General features: G+C 34.5%; 1 protein-coding gene and 1 long non-coding RNA gene across 17 annotated transcripts in view; one reads left to right on the forward strand and one right to left on the reverse strand.

Moving 5' to 3' along the window:
* LOC144616645 (uncharacterized) overlaps positions 1-18,350 on the reverse strand; it is a 46,227-nt gene extending 27,877 nt beyond the window's left edge. The window contains exon 1 of the long non-coding RNA XR_013556068.2: positions 18,268-18,350. This is a non-coding gene — a long non-coding RNA (uncharacterized LOC144616645). The remainder of the gene's footprint in view (positions 1-18,267) is intronic.
* Positions 1-20,124, forward strand: part of FUT8 (fucosyltransferase 8) — a 311,734-nt gene that overhangs the window by 250,459 nt on the left and 41,151 nt on the right. For all 16 annotated transcript variants that reach the window (XM_078448128.2, XM_078448123.2, XM_078448134.2 and 13 more), the window contains one exon: positions 823-1,060. In XM_078448128.2, coding sequence (XP_078304254.1) covers positions 823-1,060 — 238 coding nt within the window. The remainder of the gene's footprint in view (positions 1-822; positions 1,061-20,124) is intronic.

A 20,124-nucleotide genomic window follows, 5' to 3' on the forward strand; every position in this document is an offset into this window, starting at 1 on the left:
TATAGTCAATAATACTATAATAATGTGTTTTGGTGACAGATGGTGACTACACTTATGAGCACTGAGTAAAGAATTGTTGAATCATTATGTTGTACACCTGAAACTAACATTACACTGTATGTTAATTATACTTCAGAGATTAAAAAGCTACTATAACACAGCCTCAAGACAGCCAATGTAGAACATATTCTGCATTTTATTATGAAAATTACTAGTAGCTATCATCATTAGTTTAAAAAAAACAAGTTTTGTAACTGATATTTTATAATTGTTGAACTCATATTTTTTTTTATTCATTGGTTTCACTTCCATAATGAAAAAGTACATTTTGTTTGTGATATCTAGAACTCTGTGGAGATAAGTGGAATTAATAGGTAAATTATAGTTTTTCATTTAAAATGATTTAAGTTTCACGTGGGAAGGTAAGCTCAGTGTGCTGAAGTACAGCTGGCATAAATAAGTTATTTTACTTCTTTCATAATGAGCTCATCAATGTATGCAACTTTGAATTTGGAGATGATCACACTTGCATGTTCTGAGTGATGGAGAAGTGAAGATTACTTTTTTAATGTAGCTGCGTAATTTCATATCTGTTTAGCGATGTTTCTTAAGCAACTGTTCTTTTTTCCCTGCCATCTCTCTAAAATAAACGTTCAGTGGGTGCTTTGAAATTTAATCCTTAAAGCTAGATTCTTTGCTTAGTAAGATACACTGGGTCAGTCTTGGCTTATATATGATTTTTGACACTTGTCTCTTATGAAGAGAAGATGACCTCTCTTCACCTTTGTCTTTTCCCTGCACCTTTGTCTTTCTCCCTGATAGAATCCCAAGGACTGCAGCAAAGCCAAGAAGCTAGTATGTAATATCAACAAAGGCTGTGGCTATGGCTGTCAACTCCATCATGTGGTCTACTGCTTCATGATTGCATATGGCACTCAGCGAACACTCATCTTGGAATCTCAGAATTGGCGCTATGCTACTGGTGGATGGGAAACTGTGTTTAGACCTGTGAGTGAGACCTGCACAGACAGATCTGGCACCTCCACTGGACACTGGTCAGGTAAGAAGCCTGTGCAGTATTTCACATCTCTGGGTTGAACTGCCATGTTCCAAATTATCAGATTTCTAGGCACAGCTTTATGGCTCGTGGTCATCTTTTTCTCTGGATCCATGACTGCTCAACATAACTAAGGTAAAGTCTAGAATGATATTTTATTTAAAAAGTGCTTTATGACCTGTTTAATTTCTGATGTTCGTTTTTATCTGGACTTAGCAAAACCACTAAGTTTTTTTTAAGGAATGAAATTTACTCTTTTAATGATGATACACCTTTCACTTTTTAGACTACTTTCACATTACTGAACTTAATTGATACACGTAATTATCTAATTTGATACTCATAATTATGTAATAAGGTAGATCGATACATGAAAATCTTCTGCATGCATGAGAATCACCTGGAAGACTTGTTAAGGCACTGTCTTCTTATTAAGTAGATCTGGGGGTGCTGAGAATTTGTATTTCAAACAGAGTTTGCGGGTCCAGGGATCACACTTTGAGAACCACTGAGACAGACCATGCAGGTACCTTTTTAATCCATTTTACAGTAGAGGACAATGAAACCTAATTTGCTTATGTAATTTTCATTTTATTCAAGAAACAGTTAATGTAAGGTACTATGCTAGACATTATAAGAGGTATAAAGATCATCAAGAAATTTTTCTTTATCTCTAAGAATTTAGTAATAGAGGAAGTAGAATATAGAGTTTCTCACTGCTAATCTATTCTTTCTGCAATGATGATTTTTAAACAAGGTCTAAAGTTGGGCTACCTTTTGTTAAAATCCTTGCTTTATCAGTTTGTAATCTTGGGCAAGTTACTAGACTTAGTTCTCTCATCAGTACAGTGAGAGGTAATAATTTACTTACCTCTTTGAGCTGTTGGTAGGAGTAAGCAAAATAATGTATGTAATGCACTTAACCATAATACTTGATAGATGAACTCTAGTAATTATTAGCTATCGTTAATAGCCTTTATTCATTGGATAAATATACAGTTGAGTACCTACAGTGTGGCAGATACTGAACTAAGTGAGTAGGTGAAATGCTAGGAAGACAATACACGGTCTCTGCAGTTTCATCTTGTGGGAAGTCAACATTTTTTCAAAAGGCTGAGGCATCTCTGTTAATATAGTTTCTCATGAAGCTGAGCATCTTTTTTCACAAGTTTAAAACACTAGATGTAGAATAAGAAACTTTGTCATTGGCAAAGTGAGTGACTTTAGTTCCTTTGTTTCTTTTTACCTCTGTTGGAAAATATCAGATAACCTGACTCTTCACAGAAGTGCAGGAAAATTCATTGGGTAATTTTTATAAAATGCTTTAAGTTGCTCTATAAAAGGTTCTATATGAATTTAAAGCATTCTTTTGTGATGTGAGTTTTGTCTTTCTTAGGATGATTTAGGAGCCTTATTGTATGTATCAACATACTTTTTCTTTGTAACACCAAGTTTTAAAGTGAACCTCTTAATCTAGAACCTTAGCTGATCTTTAATTTTGAGGTTACATCTTCCATTGATCTGGTCTGTAGTTCACAGCTAGTGCAGATTAGATAATCAAGGTTAGGAATATACAGGAAAAGCAGTTCTGTCAGACTCATTGTGGCTAACTTTTTCATTTTGGGAACTTAGTTTAATATCAAGCCTCTTTGATTGTGAAAGTACAGAGCCAGAGTAGGGCAAGGTTCTTGTGTTTAACCGTTTCTAGGGAGAGGCAACTTTGGGGATGGTAGTCAGTTAATAGGAAAGAAAAAGTTGGCCTCACTCGTCTTACCAAATTTAATGTATAGCTTGGCCTTGCCTAGAAGCTACAACTAGTTATTTGATTTAATCATTTCTCATGCATTTTGTAGGCTGTAGTAGCAACTACAAGATGTGAAGGTTAAAGAGGCTTGAATTTGAAACATGCATAATTGCTTAAAGTTATCGTTAAACAGGTTCTAGAAATCATTCTTCTTTAATTTATGTGATTCTAAGGCCTAGTAGATACCAGGTGATTGATTTATCATGCAGCTTATAAATGACAGAACTATGGTTGGCACATTGACTTCCACCTGCCCTCAGTCTACACCTTCCCAGTAAACTCTGGCCAAACACCTTACCCATTGGAACAATGACAGGCACAGAGACTGTGCTGAATGCCAAGGAACGAAATAAAATTACCGATTTTATTTACTACCTGGTATCCTGTAACTTTTCCCAAACCTTCTATATAATTTCCAGTACTTAAGAGTTATCAGTGGTATTTTCTTCTCAGTCATTTGCAGTCCCTGATTTTAAAGAAGTCATTTTATCATGGTAGCACAGAATTATAATTTTAATTAATAGGTCTTTCCTTTATCACTACAGGTATTGTATAAAATCATATATTTTTCTTTCTGCTAGCAAATTAAACTGTGCCTGTTGGACACCTTTAATTAATTAAACTAGTGATTATTTTCAATATGCTTGCAGAACTCATTGTAGCTAAAATAATTTAGATGCTAATCTTGTATCTAAAAGAAGGAAGAGATTTATGTTTGGGCTTAGAATATTTTATTTTTATGAAAGCTGTGGTAGCCATCCACTTCTGTTTCTGTTTATATACATTATCTGTATATGCACCTTTTGGAAAAACTAACCTATTTTTAGAATTAGAGGAAACAGAATGAATTTTAATAAGCTCTTTAACTTTAGTTCTTTAGTTAGCCATAAATCAACTACTACATCTGTTATTGTAGTGACTTGTATAAAGAATCTTGGGATATTTCCCCAGGCACCATTGCCATGAAATTATTATTGTTTATACACACTTGACATGATGTGCCTGCAGGTGGAATTTAGTTGTTTCAATTGAAATCTGTCACCAGTACAGAAATTAGTATGCACATCTGATCATTTCAATAGCTAAATCATACCTTGTTGTAGGTTGAATTGTTTTTTTTCCCTTCATTATTTATGAAACCATATTCTTTATAGTGATTTGGCTAAGTGAAGCAAAATATTCAAAATTATGCTCCCAGTTAAAAATAATAATAATGATCTTTTCCATCACCTATGGATGTTGTGTCTGTTCTAAAGTTGCTGATAAAAGGGTCAGTTTATTTTTCTGTATCACAAGATATTTCCTAAACCTGAACCGACTGCATGACTCTTCTAAATAGATTCCTTATGATAATTCAGAATGGAATCTTGGTGTTTAATGGTTTGAAGTATCTTTCAACAATTACTGATTTTTTTAAATATATATTCACTATTTTAGGCTATTATGATGACCAGCTTCTAAAATGCTTGTCTAGTTGATATAAATACTCTTGAATAGATATTTAGCAACAAAGAACCTCAACCATTTAAACTTAGTTCTCTACTGGTTTTTCCGTTCTAAAAATTAAACATTTATTCAGATTAGTAGTTAAAACACTTTGGCTGTTTTATATTTCTTTCTCTTGTCTTTTTCCACTGTCTTAATAAATATGTAATAAGTTGAACTGGCTTAATTTGGTAAATCGAATTAGAAAATTTTCTTTTAAATGAAAATAATGACTAGTAAGCAAAAAAGTTTCTAAATATGGTAAAATTTAATGCCCTAGAGATGCCTGATTTAAGTACATCTTCAGGTATATTGCCATTAGCAATATATAGTTATCTAAACTGGGTGGTTACCTTCTCTCCATACCTCATTTCAAAAAGGTTTTGTTCAAAGAGTTTTATTTGTCATTTTATGTGAAGGCAATCTTAAAATAAAAGTAATTTAGGAAAAGCACCTGCTGTGTGCCAGGCACCATGCTGGACTATGTGAAGAAGACACACATAGTCCCTGCCCTGTCAGGGGCAGCCTAGGGGGAAAGGCAGGCAGCTGAATGGACCCTTAAAATATGTTATGATACAGGTAAGTTGGTAGGACTCTGAAGCACTTACCTAACACATATTTGGGATTCTTCTGGAAGAAGAATTTATTTATTTACTTATTTATTTATTTATTTATTTATTTATTTTCATACATTTTTGAGAGAGTGAGTACAAGTTGGGGTTGGGGGGAGCAGAGAGAGGTGGACAGAGGATCCAAAGTGGGCTCTGTGCTGACAGTAGAGAGAGCCTGATGTGGGGCTCAAACTCACAAACCACAGGTCATGACCCGAGTTGAAGTCAGACCTACTGAGCCATCCAGGCACCCCTGGAGGAAGTGACTTTTAAGCTCAGGCCCAAAGTATGAGTATGAGTCAGCCAGGTAGAGATGTGGTAGAATTTTCTGTTAGTGGGCACAACATGTGAAAAGAGGTGAGAGAGCATGGAGTCAGTGGGAGAACTAGAAGTAGTTCATCATAGAGTTTGATGATTGAGAGACTAAAGTTTTGGTTTTTTTTGTTTTTTTAGGTACAATTTTTATTTTTATTTATTTGTTTTTGATATGAAATTTATTGTCTAATTGGTTTCCATACAACACCCAGTGCTCATCCCAACAGGTGCCCTCCTCAATACCCATCACCCACCCTCCCCTCCCTCCCACCCCCCCATCAACCCTCAGTTTGTTCTGTTTTTAAGAGTCTCTTACAGTTTGGCTCTCTCCCTCTCTAACTTTTTTTTTCCTTCCCCTCCCCCATGGTCTTCTGTCAAGTTTCTCAGGATCCACATAAGAGTGAAAACATATGGTATCTGTCTTTCTCTGTATGACTTATTTCACTTAGCATAACACTCTCCAGTTCCGTCCACATTGCTACAAAAGACCATATTTCATTCTTTCTTGTTTTCTTGGCTCCTTTTTTAATTAAAAAATTATGGTTTCATTTTTAATATTTTTTAGGGTTTACTCTTGGTAAAATTTTTAAAGCTGACAAACACTACAAACTCATTAAACTCAGAAAAAACCAACATAATATTTTGATTAATTAGTTATCTAAAACACTTCTATAATGCTATTTTCCCTGCATTTAAAAATAGGATAATTTCTATATGATAACGATTTTGCATTATCATTTTATATGCAAAGAATAGAAGGGTAATTCAGTCTTCTAGCTTGGTTGATCAAATTATTTTTCCAGTTTTATTGAGATATAACTCATAATATCGTATTAGTGTAAGGTATACAACCTATAATTTGATATAAGTATGTTTGATATAAAATATAGTTAATACAGTAAATTTAGTTAATATCCATCACTTTACTTACATTTTTTTTCTTGTGATAAGGACTTTTAAGAGTTTTTCTTTTAGCCACTCTCAAATATACAGTATAATATTGTTAACTATAGTCATCATGGTGTACGTTATATCCCCAGAACTAATTTATCTTTTAATTGGAAGTTTGTACCTTTTGACCTCCTTCACACTTTCCCTCCATCCCTACCCTTCCCCACCTCTGGCAAATACCTGTCTGTTCTCTGTTTCTGTGAGTTCGGTTTTTTTAGATTCCACATACAAATGAGATCATACAGTGTTTGTCTCTCTCTGACTTATTGTCTCTTAGCATAATGTCCTCAAGGTCCATTCATGTTATCACAAATGCTGGTATTTCCTTCTTTCTCATGGCTGAATAATATTCGTGTATGTGTGTGTATTTTCTTTATCCATTCATCCATTGGTGGACATGTAGGTTGTTTCTGTGTTTTGGCTTTTGTGAATAATGCTGCAGTTAACATGAGGGTGCATGCATCTCTTTGTGGCAGTGATTTCATTTCCTTCAGATACATACCCAGAAGTGGGATTGCTGGATCAACATGGTAGTTCTACCACTAAAGTCTTTAAGCAAATATCTCTCATTATATCAAAAGGAAATCTTTAGCAAGCAAAGCACAAATTAAATTATACTTCAAATTTTCCTGTGAAACTAATATTTTTAACTTTTATAAAAATACTAAGATGTCTATTAGAATTATCTAAATGGTCCAGCCAGGGTATCCTTAATAACAGCTAATCTCATGTTGACACTGATAAAATAATAAAGTGGTTAAGAGTCCATAAGCATAATATACCTATTAAGATAGACTATGGATATGCTTCTATGTGGCATTTTTACAGTAATATTTTTAACCTTTGATGATTGATTAATAGAAACTCCAAATAAGTGAAAATAATATTTTAGATCCCTTATGCTGCAAAAAACATTTTGATTTCTCTGATTAGGTAATGTGATGAAGAGGAAAAGATCCTAGACTGTGAGTTTGACCATATCGGATCTCACTTCTGTTATTTTTAGCTTTCTGAACGTCGGCAATTAATTGTAGCTTCTGAACTTCAGTTTAGCTCTATAAAAAGCTCATGATACTCAATACCTACCTCCCTATCAACTTTTATAGGCTGTAATCACAAGGGAAAATGATAAAACCATAACAGGTATTAAGATGATTTTCGTATACAGTTTATTTTCATTGTGTATGTTTGGTCCCCAGATTTTAAAATACAAACATGATAATGGAATATATTGTTAGATTATAACTTGCAACAACAGGAAAGTTATCTTTTTACTGTAAGATGAAAATTAAGCCTTTATAGTAGCTTCATATAGTTTTTTCCTTTTTAAAATTGTAGAATTAAATGAAAAAATTGAAAGAGATTGAGAGAGGAGAAAGAACTTCTGAGAATAACATCTAGACGTTAAAATATCTCTGTGCTTAGTAAACCCACTATTTATCATAATAAAATTCTGGACCAAAGATTCTCCCCTGAAGCTACCTTACCCTCATCTCAATATTTTTTCTATACCAATACACCTCAGATAGAAGATTTACTCCCACCTATAACAGTGGCTAACAGTAGTTAGTGGCTTTTAAACTGGTTGAGTTTGGGGCTAAGAGATGGTGGTACAGGGAGAATGGCTTGGAGAGTGAGTTGGTGCCATACATAGTTGAAAAGCTAGCTGTCCAGGCTTCAAGATTCTGATGGGTCTCTCTGCCCTGCATCCGACTCCTCTGAGAATTACCTGACCTAAACAAGTATCATTGCAGGTACATCAGGACTTTAGTTTCAACTGTATGACTTTTGTTTTTGCTATTCATGGCTCATAAAAGAAAGATCTTTGTTTCAGCAATGTAAAATACCAGTTAGATTATATGTATGTCTCAGTAGAACTCAAACTCCTTTTCACTGTGACATTTCCTTTATCTTCAGCTTCCCACTTAAGGGCAGAAAAAGAAGTCTTTGATATATCATTTATAGTTATGAAATACAGAAATACAGGATTAGAGAGCTGAAGCTTTATCCACACAACAGCCTTGCCCAGGGCGAGCCCACGTAGATGTTTATTTCCAAGTTTATCCTACAAGTACTTCTCAAATTGAGTTACATGTAAACCTGGGGAAAGTGAGTCAGAAGTTTATAAACTGCCAAGTTTATAAACGTGGTACATTTTCCTGAAAATTGATACAATTTTATTTGCTGGCATATAAATTAAATTATTTTCAAATAATAAAACAAACAGGATATGTAATGGAGTGAAATGAAAAATTTGATGAAACATCAAACTTTAGCCCATTGGTTTAGGCCAGGCTTCATATTCTTAATAGTATCTAAGTTTACTCTCCTCTGCTATCGGGAGCATTTTGGTGGAAAACTTTAAGAAGCACCATTCAAATTCTGTTTGAATTTTTAGCTTATTTTATCTTCACGGGGAGACTCCAGAGGGCAGTAGGCTTTAGATGTTCTGGGTTATTTACACAATGCCAAGCACTTTATCGGAGCACAGTAAATGCAACAAAAGAAACAAATCAAACCCACCTCTCCTGCATCCTGGTCCAAATCTGTTACCCTGCAAGCTGTGTGAAGCACTTTTGCCAAATTGTAGATTTTGTTTTTTTAAAAAATGGTTTATCACTAAGAATGAATCTTTTTAGCAATATATTCTGGCCTTTTTAGACAAGGTTCTAGCAGAATGAGTTCACAGATAAAAAGCGGTATGATTTAGAAGTAGCAATACATAATTAGCATCAGAGTCATTGTGGAGTGGAAACAGTTTCATTGGCAAAGTTTTTGAAAATCCCCTTAAGTCTAGTTAGAACGTATCCAAGGTTGCTAGAACTAGAACTAGAATCCAGGCGCTCTTATTTCCTATGGGATGTCTGGGCCACATGGCCATGATACCTGACTCAGAAATTATCAGTGTTTTTGTAAATACTGATACACCTTTATGTTACAAGTGTGTTTCTTAAAGATTTGCTATAAATTGAATTATTATAAATCAAGCGATGTTTTAAACATTTTAGTGGAGCTTTTTAAAGGATTCCCAAAGGAAATCCTTTCCTAAAGGAAAGAATCTTTCTCCTAATATGATCTAGTAGTCCCCTGATTCATCACTTGTTTTTCATTCCTTCCTTCCTTCCGCCCTCCCTTCCTTCCTTCCTCTTTCAAATGTTTGGATTTTTCTGTTTTTCCGAGGCACACCTATGTAAGTCTTTGAGGCTCTGTCACATTTGGCTTTGGATCCACACAGCAAAGTATATAAAAGGAAGAATGAAGTCTTTTAGTAGCATTTGGATAAGAGTTCTATGTGTTTAAAACATGTAGATCACATTCAAGTTTAGAATGGTTCTGCAAATAAGATAACTGTTGAAATGCTAAAGAAAGTTAAGAATGCCTCCTAGCTCTTTTGGTTAGTTTTATATGCAAGAGTTCTGTGTATGATATAAATCTAGAATTTCTTATCTTTCTTCCTCATGTTTGTATAAATAATAGGGTAATCCATGGAATAGGAAAAGATAATAGTCCCTGATCTTTAGTGCAATGATATATATCCTTTTTCTTCCCTCCAAAAGGATGTTGCTGAGTAAGAAGGCTCAGTAGAGGTTTATATATTAGGTAACACTATAAAATGTATTTTATGCACATGTAATTTAAATAATAGACTTTACTTCTCACACATTTTCCTTATCTTTAGCAGAAGGTCAGAAGCAGATTACAGAATTATAAACATCCCTAGCTGATACTTTAGAGATCAGTATTTTTCCTCCTGTTTTGCTTCCCAGAAAGCAAGGAATAAAAATATTCCTGACAGTATTGAAAAGGATTAGATCTGAGTTCCCTACCTTTTCCAAAAGAGATACTCCTTTTCATTCAATTAAAGTTTAATCTACTAATATAAGTAGCCTTTAAACAATGCAGATTATATTCCCTAGAAGCAAGAAATTGCAGATAGTAATGCTATAAGTCAAAATGATTTTCCCAAAAGACATAATATTATAATTAGGATTATTATAATTCTTGATTAAAAATCATACATCCGTCTTACATTTTTTAAAGTACAACTGTTACACAAATACTGCATATTTATTTAGGTATAAATATAATTAGGTATAAATATATGTTTATAATATTTTTATAATGAAGTTTCTGACCATGGATCACCCACGTAAATAAGGTGGTACACTAGACATCAAGTGAACCGTTGAGTGTTTCTAGATGCTGTAGGAGATATAAAGATAAATAAGACCCAGTCTTGCCCTTCAAGAATGTGTATTGAGTATGCTAAGACTTATAGATCTGTAAATGTAACAGAGGTAGGATATGCTAAGTGTCATAAGGGAGATACAAAGTTCTGTAGGTCATCAGAGGATAGAGAAATTGTTTCTGGCCAAAGGAATTAAAGGCATCACTGGGAGCATAATTTAAGCCTTTAAAGAATAAGGAAAGGCATAGTCTTTAAGGGCAGGTCAGTGTTATCGATTGGGAATCAGGAGTTACTAACCATGTGACTTTAGTGTCCCACAACCTTTCTTAATATCTGTTCAATGTACCTTATGGAATTATGAGGATTCAAAGTGATAATGTATTTGACAGTGCTTTATATATGGTTTAAACCACCATGTGTGTTTTTATTAGCACTTTAGCTTTATGGGAACAGAGCAAAATAATACAATAACATAATTCGGTCATGGGATTTTAGCAAGGGCTTCTTTTGAGAAACTTTTAACAACCAAATTAATGAAATTTAGAAGTACTTAATGCAGAACACCTGGGTGGCTGAGTCAGTTGAGCATCTGACTCTTGATTTCAGCTCAGGACATGATCCTAGGGTTGTGGGATCAAGCCCTGTGTCGGGCTGCACACTTAGCATGGGATCTGCTTAGGATTCTCTCTCTCTCTCTCTCTCTCTCTCTCTCTCTCTCTCTCTCTCTCTCCTTCCCTCTCCCTCTCCCTCTCTCCCTCTCCCTCTCTCCCTCTCCCTCTCTCCCTCTCCCTCTCTCCCTCTCCCTCTCTCCCTCTCCCTCCCCCTCTCCCTCCCTTCCTCCCTTCCTCCCTTCCTCCTTTCCTCCCTTCCTCCCTTCCTCCCTGTCTCTGTCTCTGTCTCTTTCTCCCTCTCCCTCTTCCTCTGCCACTCTTCCCCTCTCGTGTGTACTCTCTCTCTTAAAAAAAAAAAAGTACTTAGTGGCTTTTTGTGAAGCTCATTCAGAAATGTAAGTGAAAACAGAAGAGGTAAATTATGATAGAGAGACAAAGGAAAGATAACCATCCCCTTTGCTCATCCTCCATGGAAATCCAGGTTTAGTTCCCCAGCCCACATGAGGACCATTCCCTACTCGGATTTTACTGAGATTCTCCAGTAAAATCCCAATGTCTAAACTGATTGAGCACCAGCAATATCCTGTCAAGGAAACGTGACCAATTCCCCTTAATTTGGGGGACTAAATCTCCTTCTTAGCTAGAGCACTGACCCCAATTAGAAAACCATCCTGACAAAGCAGTTAGTCTTCAGTTCTTTAGCTGTGTAAGCTGATAGGATGATGATTTTGGGAGGCAAGAAGGGGACTTGGAATAAAACATACTGTCTTGGAGCTCTAATATTTAGGTAATACTAAGAGAAAGAAGATTTCTGTAAAGGTTCTGTTGTGTGGGAGCTGTGTCAAAATTAATGCTTAAGAATCTGAACATACCCAAGGTGTTAATTTTTAGGTAACTTGCCTAAAAGTGGAGGTAGACTTTGGTGAAGAAGGTTTTTCAAAACAATGGCAATGGAATTGAGCAAATCATAAGGATCTGATTATTGGAAATACATAAAAATAAGGGTCTTGGACTGACCATCCCTCTGGTACCTTACCTGTCTGTTGACTAGATGGAACTAGATGCGCCAGACCAGCAGAGATTATGTTTAGGTTACGAACCCAAAACATTGTATTGAAGTACTGTAGCATGTTCCTATCCTCTCTAGTTTCGGGATATTAAATACCTTATTTGAAGTTATTTTTATTACATGTCTAGACTGTGGCTAGGAATGGACTACCCTAAAACACTCCAGTGGGATTTTGAGGGATGATGAAAAAAGCTGTTGATAAAAGGGTTCATTACCAGTATTTTCCTTTTTCTGTTGCCACTGCCTACCTTGCTATATCCACTGAAACTGGATAGTGGGACAAATGGAATTCGGGAATTGGCTGATTTCGTAGCTGCTTCTGCTTCTACCTCTGGCCAGTCTTAATCCATGCAATTCAGAACATCCAATAATAGGATTGGCAAAAGTAGACATTGTACTCTGTGTCCCCACTTTTTAAGAGTATGTCTAATATGAACCATGGGTCCACCCAGATTGAGATGTTAGAATCTATAGAGCATTCCATGTGCATCTTTTGGAAATGTCTAGCCATTAGTACCTGGATTGAGTTTAGAGGATAAGATAGCCTTTGAAGAGTATGATTTCTACATTTTAAAAGTAATGTGGTATTTCTGTTTCAGAGGAAAGATTATCTTATGGTAGGAACAACAAGAATTCTTAGCAAGGAATTGGAGAAAAAGGAACCCTCTTGCACTGTTGGTGGGAATGCAAACTGGCACAGCCACTGTGGAAATCAGCATGGAAGTTCCTCAAAAAATTAAAAGTAGAACTACCCACTATCCAGTAATCACACTACAGGGTATTTATCCAATAAATACAAAAACACTAATTCGAAGGGATATGTGCACCCCTGTGTTTACTGCAGCATTATTTATAATAGCCAAATTATGGAAGCAGCCCACATGCCTGTGATAGATGAATGGATACAGAAGATGTGTGTGTGTGTGTGTGTGTGTGTGTGTGTGTGTGTGTGTATGTGTGTGTATGTGTATTATTTCAAGTTTTTCCCATTATAAACAATGATTAATGAATATCCGATATCTTTGTGCATGTCTCCTTGTGCATGTATACACAAGTGGAGTATTATTCAGCCATAAAAAGAATGAAATCTTGCTATTTGCAACAACATGGATGGAGCTAGACAGTATAATACTGAAAGCCAAATAAGTCAGTCAGAGAAAGACAAATACCATATGATTTCACTCATACGTGAAATTTAGGAAAGAAAACAAATAAGCAAAGGAAAAAGAGAGAGAGAGACATACACAAACCGAAAAACAGTCTCTTAACTATATAGAACAAACTGATGGTTGCCAGAAGGGAGGTGGGTGGGGAATGGGTGAGATAAGTGATGGGGATTAAGGAGTGCACTTGTCACGAGCAGTGGGTGATGTATGCAAGTGTTAAATTACTATATTATACACCTGAAACTAATAAAATGCTGTACGTTAACTGTACTGGAATTTTAAAAAAAGGTTACTTTATGGTTTGTCATGAGTCACCATCTTAAACATACCAACTTATACATGTGTTAATAAGTGAACATTTAGTTCATTCCTACTGTATCTTATTGTATGTATGTGTCATGATTTGTGTATTCACAAATTGCCCTCATTGATGGACGTTTAAATTATTTCAGGTTTTTCCCACTATAAACAATGATTAATGAATATCTTTGTGCATGTCTCCTTGTGCATATGTATTTCTCTAGGGCAGTGCTTATCAAAGGTTTTCACATCTTACCGTATGTTAAAAGATACTTTTACTGGCCCTATTATCTGGGAGGTGGTGGAATATGGTAAAGCTACAGAGATCTCTGTGGCAGTGTGTTACAAATAAAATCTTGTGCTCTAAAAAAGGGGCAGGCAAACTGTAGTCCTCAGCCAAACTTAGCTCACCACCTATTTTGGTAAATAGTTTTACTCAAACACACCCATGCCCGTTTGTAAACATCATGTCTATGGATGCTTTCATATTACAGTGACAGAGTTGAATAGTTGCAGCAGAGACCATATGGCCTGCAAAGCCTAAAATATTTACTGTCTGGCTTTTTATAAAAAAAGTTTGCTGACTCCTACTCTAAAATAATAATTACCAGACAAATACAGTTTCAACCTCTGTAAATCTGGGAATTGTTTTTTTAAATTTGACTTTTCCATGTACTTATTAATGTGAGGTAAAATTAATTTATGGTGAAATAAACAGATCTTAAATGTATAATTCAGTGAGTTTTGGTAATATAACCAACACCCTTATCTGAGTCTTACTAATTTTTAAAATTGGGTTGTTTATGTTTTTATTTTCAGTTTATAGAAGGAATGTGTGTATGTATATGTGTGTTTCTGACACAGATTTTTGATCAGAAACATGATATGTGAGTATTTTCTCTCAGTCTGTGGGTTGCCTTTTCATTTTCTTAACAGTGTCTTTTGAAGATCAAAAATTTTTAATTTTGTTTAAGTCCAGTTTATCAATTTTTTTTCTAGTACTATAAAAGTTAGTGCTTTTTTATCATAAGAAATCTTTGCCTATCCTAAAGTCACAGAGATATTATTTTATGTTTTCTTCCAGAAGCTTTATTGGTTTGGCTTTTAGGTTTATGTCTGTGATCCCGCTCATATTAATTTTTGTGTACAGTATGAGGTAAAGTTTGAGATTCATTGTTTTCTGTATATCTAGTCAGTCCAGCTTTATCTGTTAAAAAATTTGCCTTTCTCCATTGAATTGTCTTGGTGTTTTGTCAAAAATCAGTTGATAACATATGGGCATAATATCTGGTCTCCCCATTCTGTTCACTGCTTTATTTACGTCTGCCCTCACACCTTAAATTTTTACCTGCCATCAAATATTTTGCAGCATGTTGATTGGAAAGCTGTACATATGCCTAGAAGTGGTATATTGCTAGGTCATTGTAAACTATACATATCTTTATCTTGTCTACATATGCCTAATCTCTCTGTGGGACAACTACTCCAGTAGTCTCCTAACTGTTCCTCTTGCTTTCAGAATCTATCTCCTTTTAATCCATTCTCCACACTGCCATCAGAATGATATTTCCAAAATCAAATACGACTTTGTTTCTTAAAATCTTCCTTGGCTGCTCAGTGTCTAGAGAGGTATGTATAAACTCCTTACTTAGCAACTAGGAAGTAAGCCCCTCTCATATCCCGCCCACTTCTTAAAATGTTCCCCATACTCCTGATTTCACCAGTCTAGCTTATTTCTTGAGAAAGTTTATTTCTTGAGAGTTAACTATTAACTATTTCTAGTTTATTTCTTGAGAGTTATGTACACTTTTATTTTTATGCTGGGAACATGCTGTTTCTTTCTAGAATGTCTTTCCTCTATTTCATTGCATGAAACCCTATTTATCTTTTAGTATCATTTCTTTTGTGGTTCTTCTCTCCAGTTGATCTCATGTTCTCATGTATAAATATAGTATATTTAAATAGTTTGTTTATATATCCCTGTGACTGTATTGTGAGTTCTTTGAGAAGCTTGTCTGGTTTATTTTTGTCTCTTTTTTGCCAAATAGTACTAGCCAATAGTTGTTACTCAGTTGTTAGTTGTTTGGGGTTTCTTTTTAAGTTAAATTGCCTCTAAGCAAAATGATGCTTGAAAAATTTTAGTCTCCCTTTCCAAATCTACCAGCTAAAGAAAATGTAGCCCAATCAATGTGACTCATAGGTTTCTGATGAGAGGAACAAATGAGGCAATTGGCATAGAAAAAGGTTTGTTTGTTTCTTTTTAAAGAACATGATTTTTTAAAATTATTTTATTTTATTTTATTTTTATTTTACTTTATTTTAAGGCATGGAAATATTTGAAAAATGCTTTAAAATATGGCCTTATTGTTGGCTTGTAACAACATTCCAATAAAATTTAACCATCTTGGTGTCTTATAAATTTTATTGTGATAGAATTTCACTTTCACATATTTGTATTAGTTAAAATAATCCAAATATTAAAAGGCTATTTTAAAATTTTTATCCCTAATATTTTTAGTAAATCATAAAAAATATGCTCAGTAAAACAGTAAAACTGAAAATAACTAAGAAAATAGTTAACACTGAAAAATACTAAGTTAAAAAAATAGCTAAGTTTAAATGTACTTTACGGACTAAACAGGGCATTTTTCCTATACAAAGTCTTAGCTACGTATGTATATGTCTGTCTCGTTGAGCCTTCAACTCAGTAAACATTTATTGAATACTTCTCAATTCAGGCATTATGAAAGTGATATTATATATAGCATAGCTAATATTTAGTGAATCTTACTATGTAACAGTGCTTAAAACTTTGCATATATTGTTTCATTTGGTATTCACAGTAAACCTATATTGTAGGTACTGTCATTATCCACATTTTATATAGATAAGTAATTTGCCAGAAGTAATAAGAAATCCTTAGTCTAACTTCAGAACCTGATCTCTAAACATTATGCTCAGGATCAGCAAACCATAGCCCCCAAAGCCTGATTTTATAAGGCCTGCTACATTTATAAAGTGTTTTTAAAAAATATGACAGAGACGTATATGGCCTGTAAAGCATAAAATATTTACTATTTGGCCCTTTACAGAAAAAGTTTGCCAATCTTAGTATAGATGATAAAAACAGAGTCCCTGTTCTCAAGAAGCTTCCATTCTAAATAGATTAACACAAACAGAATTGCTTGTTAGGAAATTTTTTAATTAAATTGAGGAAATGACAGGATTGGCTTTATTATTACTACTCAGTCTGTTTTTGTAAAGCATGGCAAGGATATAAACAATGAATGTCACTGAAAGATTTGTACTTTCTAAACTAAGCACACAAGAAAGTATTAAACTATATCAGGAGATGTATTTTCTGCTAACACGATTTATAATATGACAGTTAAATAATTAATCAAATGGTTGGATACAGGGGGATTTTTCTCAAAAAGAGAGAAAAGGATAAATCACTCCATGCCAACTGAACAGTATTCCAAACACCAAAAATAAAATCAGGGGAGGCAAAGATTCTATAAGTTTACAGTTTGTACAGACTGGCACCCATTGTATGAGTAGTATATGTTATGTGTATATTCATGACATTTAAAAAATCTGGTAGTAGCCTCAAGCTATTTTTTCTGAATATCATTAATATTAATATGTAATTATTCAACTAATTAAAGTATATACAGATAACTCCCCAGTCCCTAGTCTGCTGGGTATATATAATTTAAATGTTTCTCATTTGATTAAATTAAATCTCTTTTTTGAACATTTTTCTTAGCCTGAAAAGAAATGTGTATGTTATAAATAGCAGTTTTGGTTTCTGTGTTCTGTGTTGGTGCAGGTATTTTGTTTGGCATTAATTTTATATGGAAATGTATATTTGATGGCATTTTTAGTTGTTTAACAAAAGACTGATACATGTTTTACTATAACAACTGTTAGTATGCCCTTAACTATTTATTTGTACATTATCCTCTCTATTCTAGTCATGGAATTATCTATGTAATTGAGTAAAAATAGGAGTGGCCACAGATGCATAAGAAAACACTTCTGCAAATTATTGCATTTGCCGTACCACTTCTTTTAATGTTTTTATTTATGTTTGAGACAGAGAGAGATAGAGCATGAGCAGGGGGAGGGCAGAGAGAGAGGGAGACACAGAATCCCAAGCAGGCTTCAGGCTCTGAGCTGTCAGCACAGAGCCCGACACGGGGCTCAAACCCACAAACTGCGAGATCATGGCCTGAGCCGAAGTCGGACGCTTAACCAACTGAGCCACCCAGGCGCCCTGCCATACCACTTCTTAAAGACTATTTTGCAGTTCTGTGCTGTTGAAATGAATTGCCTGGGTCTTTAGAGAATGCTGAGAAGATTTAAGTAAAAGAGAGGGAAAGGCATCATTTGGAGAAGGTTTGAATGAAGTTTTTGTGTGTGTGTGTGTGTGTTTTGTGTTGTGTTTTTTTGTTTTTTTTTTTTTTTTTGTGGTTAAAAAATACTCTGAACCCTCTATCTAGCCATGTCAGTCTTTAAAAATAACAGAAGAAATCGCTCCACAGCTGTATGTTGATAGAATTGTCTCTTGCCAAGGACAAACTAGCATTTTCAAACTATTGCTTTTTTAGTAAAACATAGTATGCTGTTAGCCAGTTTTATGCTTAATCAGTTTAATTTAATCAAATGCTGTTCTGTATCAGGGACCACAGAGAAGAAATACTCACATTAAAAGACTGTTCAGTCTGTGGGTTTTTAGAAAGGCCATTGTTGTTTCTCCTGTCCTTCCTCCTCTCTGTGGTTAGGTTTGTGACTGGCAGAAATAAGGAGATGGTAAAACTCAGACTTTTTTTTTTCTTGCTTGACATTTACCAACTCTTTTGTCACTGGAATGTGAGAAAACACATTTTTGCAATCTGCCACTCAATTTCCCAATTCAAAAAAGGAATTTGGACATATTTTTCCCTAGCAGCACTACATGGAAGAATTCACTTTGTCTGTGGCCATTACATAAAACAGTAAGAATAATGCAGTCAGCTCTCTCCTAGATTAAACCAAAGAAGATGTAGTTGTAGATCATTTAAAATAGTACAGTCAAAAAGTCACTTTTCCTTAATTTTGAATAGTTCTATGCCATGCTGTGGTAACTTAACACAAGGATACAAAAATGATGTGTGGAGGCCCATAGTCTATCGTGTGGATAAGACATACCTCAAGAAATAGAGAGCTTTTGTGTTTTTGTTGCATGATGGTGAACAGCTGTAACCATCAGCTAGCTTGCCCTTTTTGGCAGCTGGCTGTTTTTAGCACTTAAAAAAAATTGCATGCTATTTGCCTCTGGTGCCTGGCATTCTTCAATTAAAATTTTAAATGTATTCTTATCATCCCCTAACACAAAGCTCACTTATGCAGTCCCAAATCTAGCCTGAGACACCTGTTCTTGAATCCTTTTTTCCTTTTTATTCAAAAAAGTTTAATGTGAAATAAATCTCTGTGCTGTGTCATGCTTGAATAAAGAAAGCATACGTTACTATAATGGGACACGATGAAGCTACTTAGATGGGCTTACATGAATGGTTGAGGCCTATTAATAGATATGAGATATTATTACACCAAAGCCATTTCAATAAAGGATTAATGTTGTTAATTTTAAGAGTTTTGTTTTTGTTTTGATAACAGTTTGGGAGACAATAAATAGGGATAGAGGCTTGATTAGGTGTCACTTTGATATCTTGTAAGCCTTAAATTTCCATCAAATAGGAAAGAATAAAAAACTATTATATATGAAGACAGATTTTTATATGGATGTTTGCCGTAAAAGAAAAAGGACTTTGGAAATGCTACCTTTCCACTTATCTCAAATGATAGCCTTCAGATCAGTATTGACCAGAAAAGTCTTATAGTTGTGAACTTGAAAACATCTACACTGAAGTAGAAATTAAGTACATTCGTATAGAACAAGCTTCTTCCCAGGGCAGGAGTTTCAGTTAACCCATGACTCATACTTGATTGAATTTAAGCAGTTCTTCCATCTAGCCTTACAGTTGGACTGCGAAAGCCTTTGATTTAACAGAATGTTCTCTTTGTATTTCAAATTTGTGATAAATTTAGCCTTTGTTAGTTAGAGATTCCATTGAAATCTTTCTAGGCCTACTTTCCTCTTCAATCAAAGGAAGCACCTTATCTTTTCCCATAATTAATCATTTTTATCTCTGATATCCTTTTTTTTAAAAAAGAGCTTTCCTCATTTATTCTTTCCAGAAAATGACTCTAAAAGGAGGTAGCATGATTTTTAATTAATATATGACAAGAAAAAGGAGGATTAGAGATTATCTTAACTGGACAACAGTGTCAGAGATCAGGATTTTCTGGATTTAGTTTTATCTGGATCAGATTATTGTTCTGTTGATGGTAAATGGTTAATGGTAAATTTATTCATTCCATTTGGCATATTTTAAAATAAATTTTTAAAATATAAAGCAACGGACACCCATTGTTGAAAAACCCAGAAAGTGTAAAAAATGTAACAAAATAAAAATATATAAATATGTGTATGCATATTCTTTTAGGTCTTTTTTGAATGC

Source organism: Panthera onca, chromosome B3, assembly GCF_046562875.1.
Source record: "Panthera onca isolate mPanOnc1 chromosome B3, mPanOnc1 haplotype 2, whole genome shotgun sequence".
Lineage (NCBI taxonomy): Eukaryota > Metazoa > Chordata > Mammalia > Carnivora > Felidae > Panthera > Panthera onca.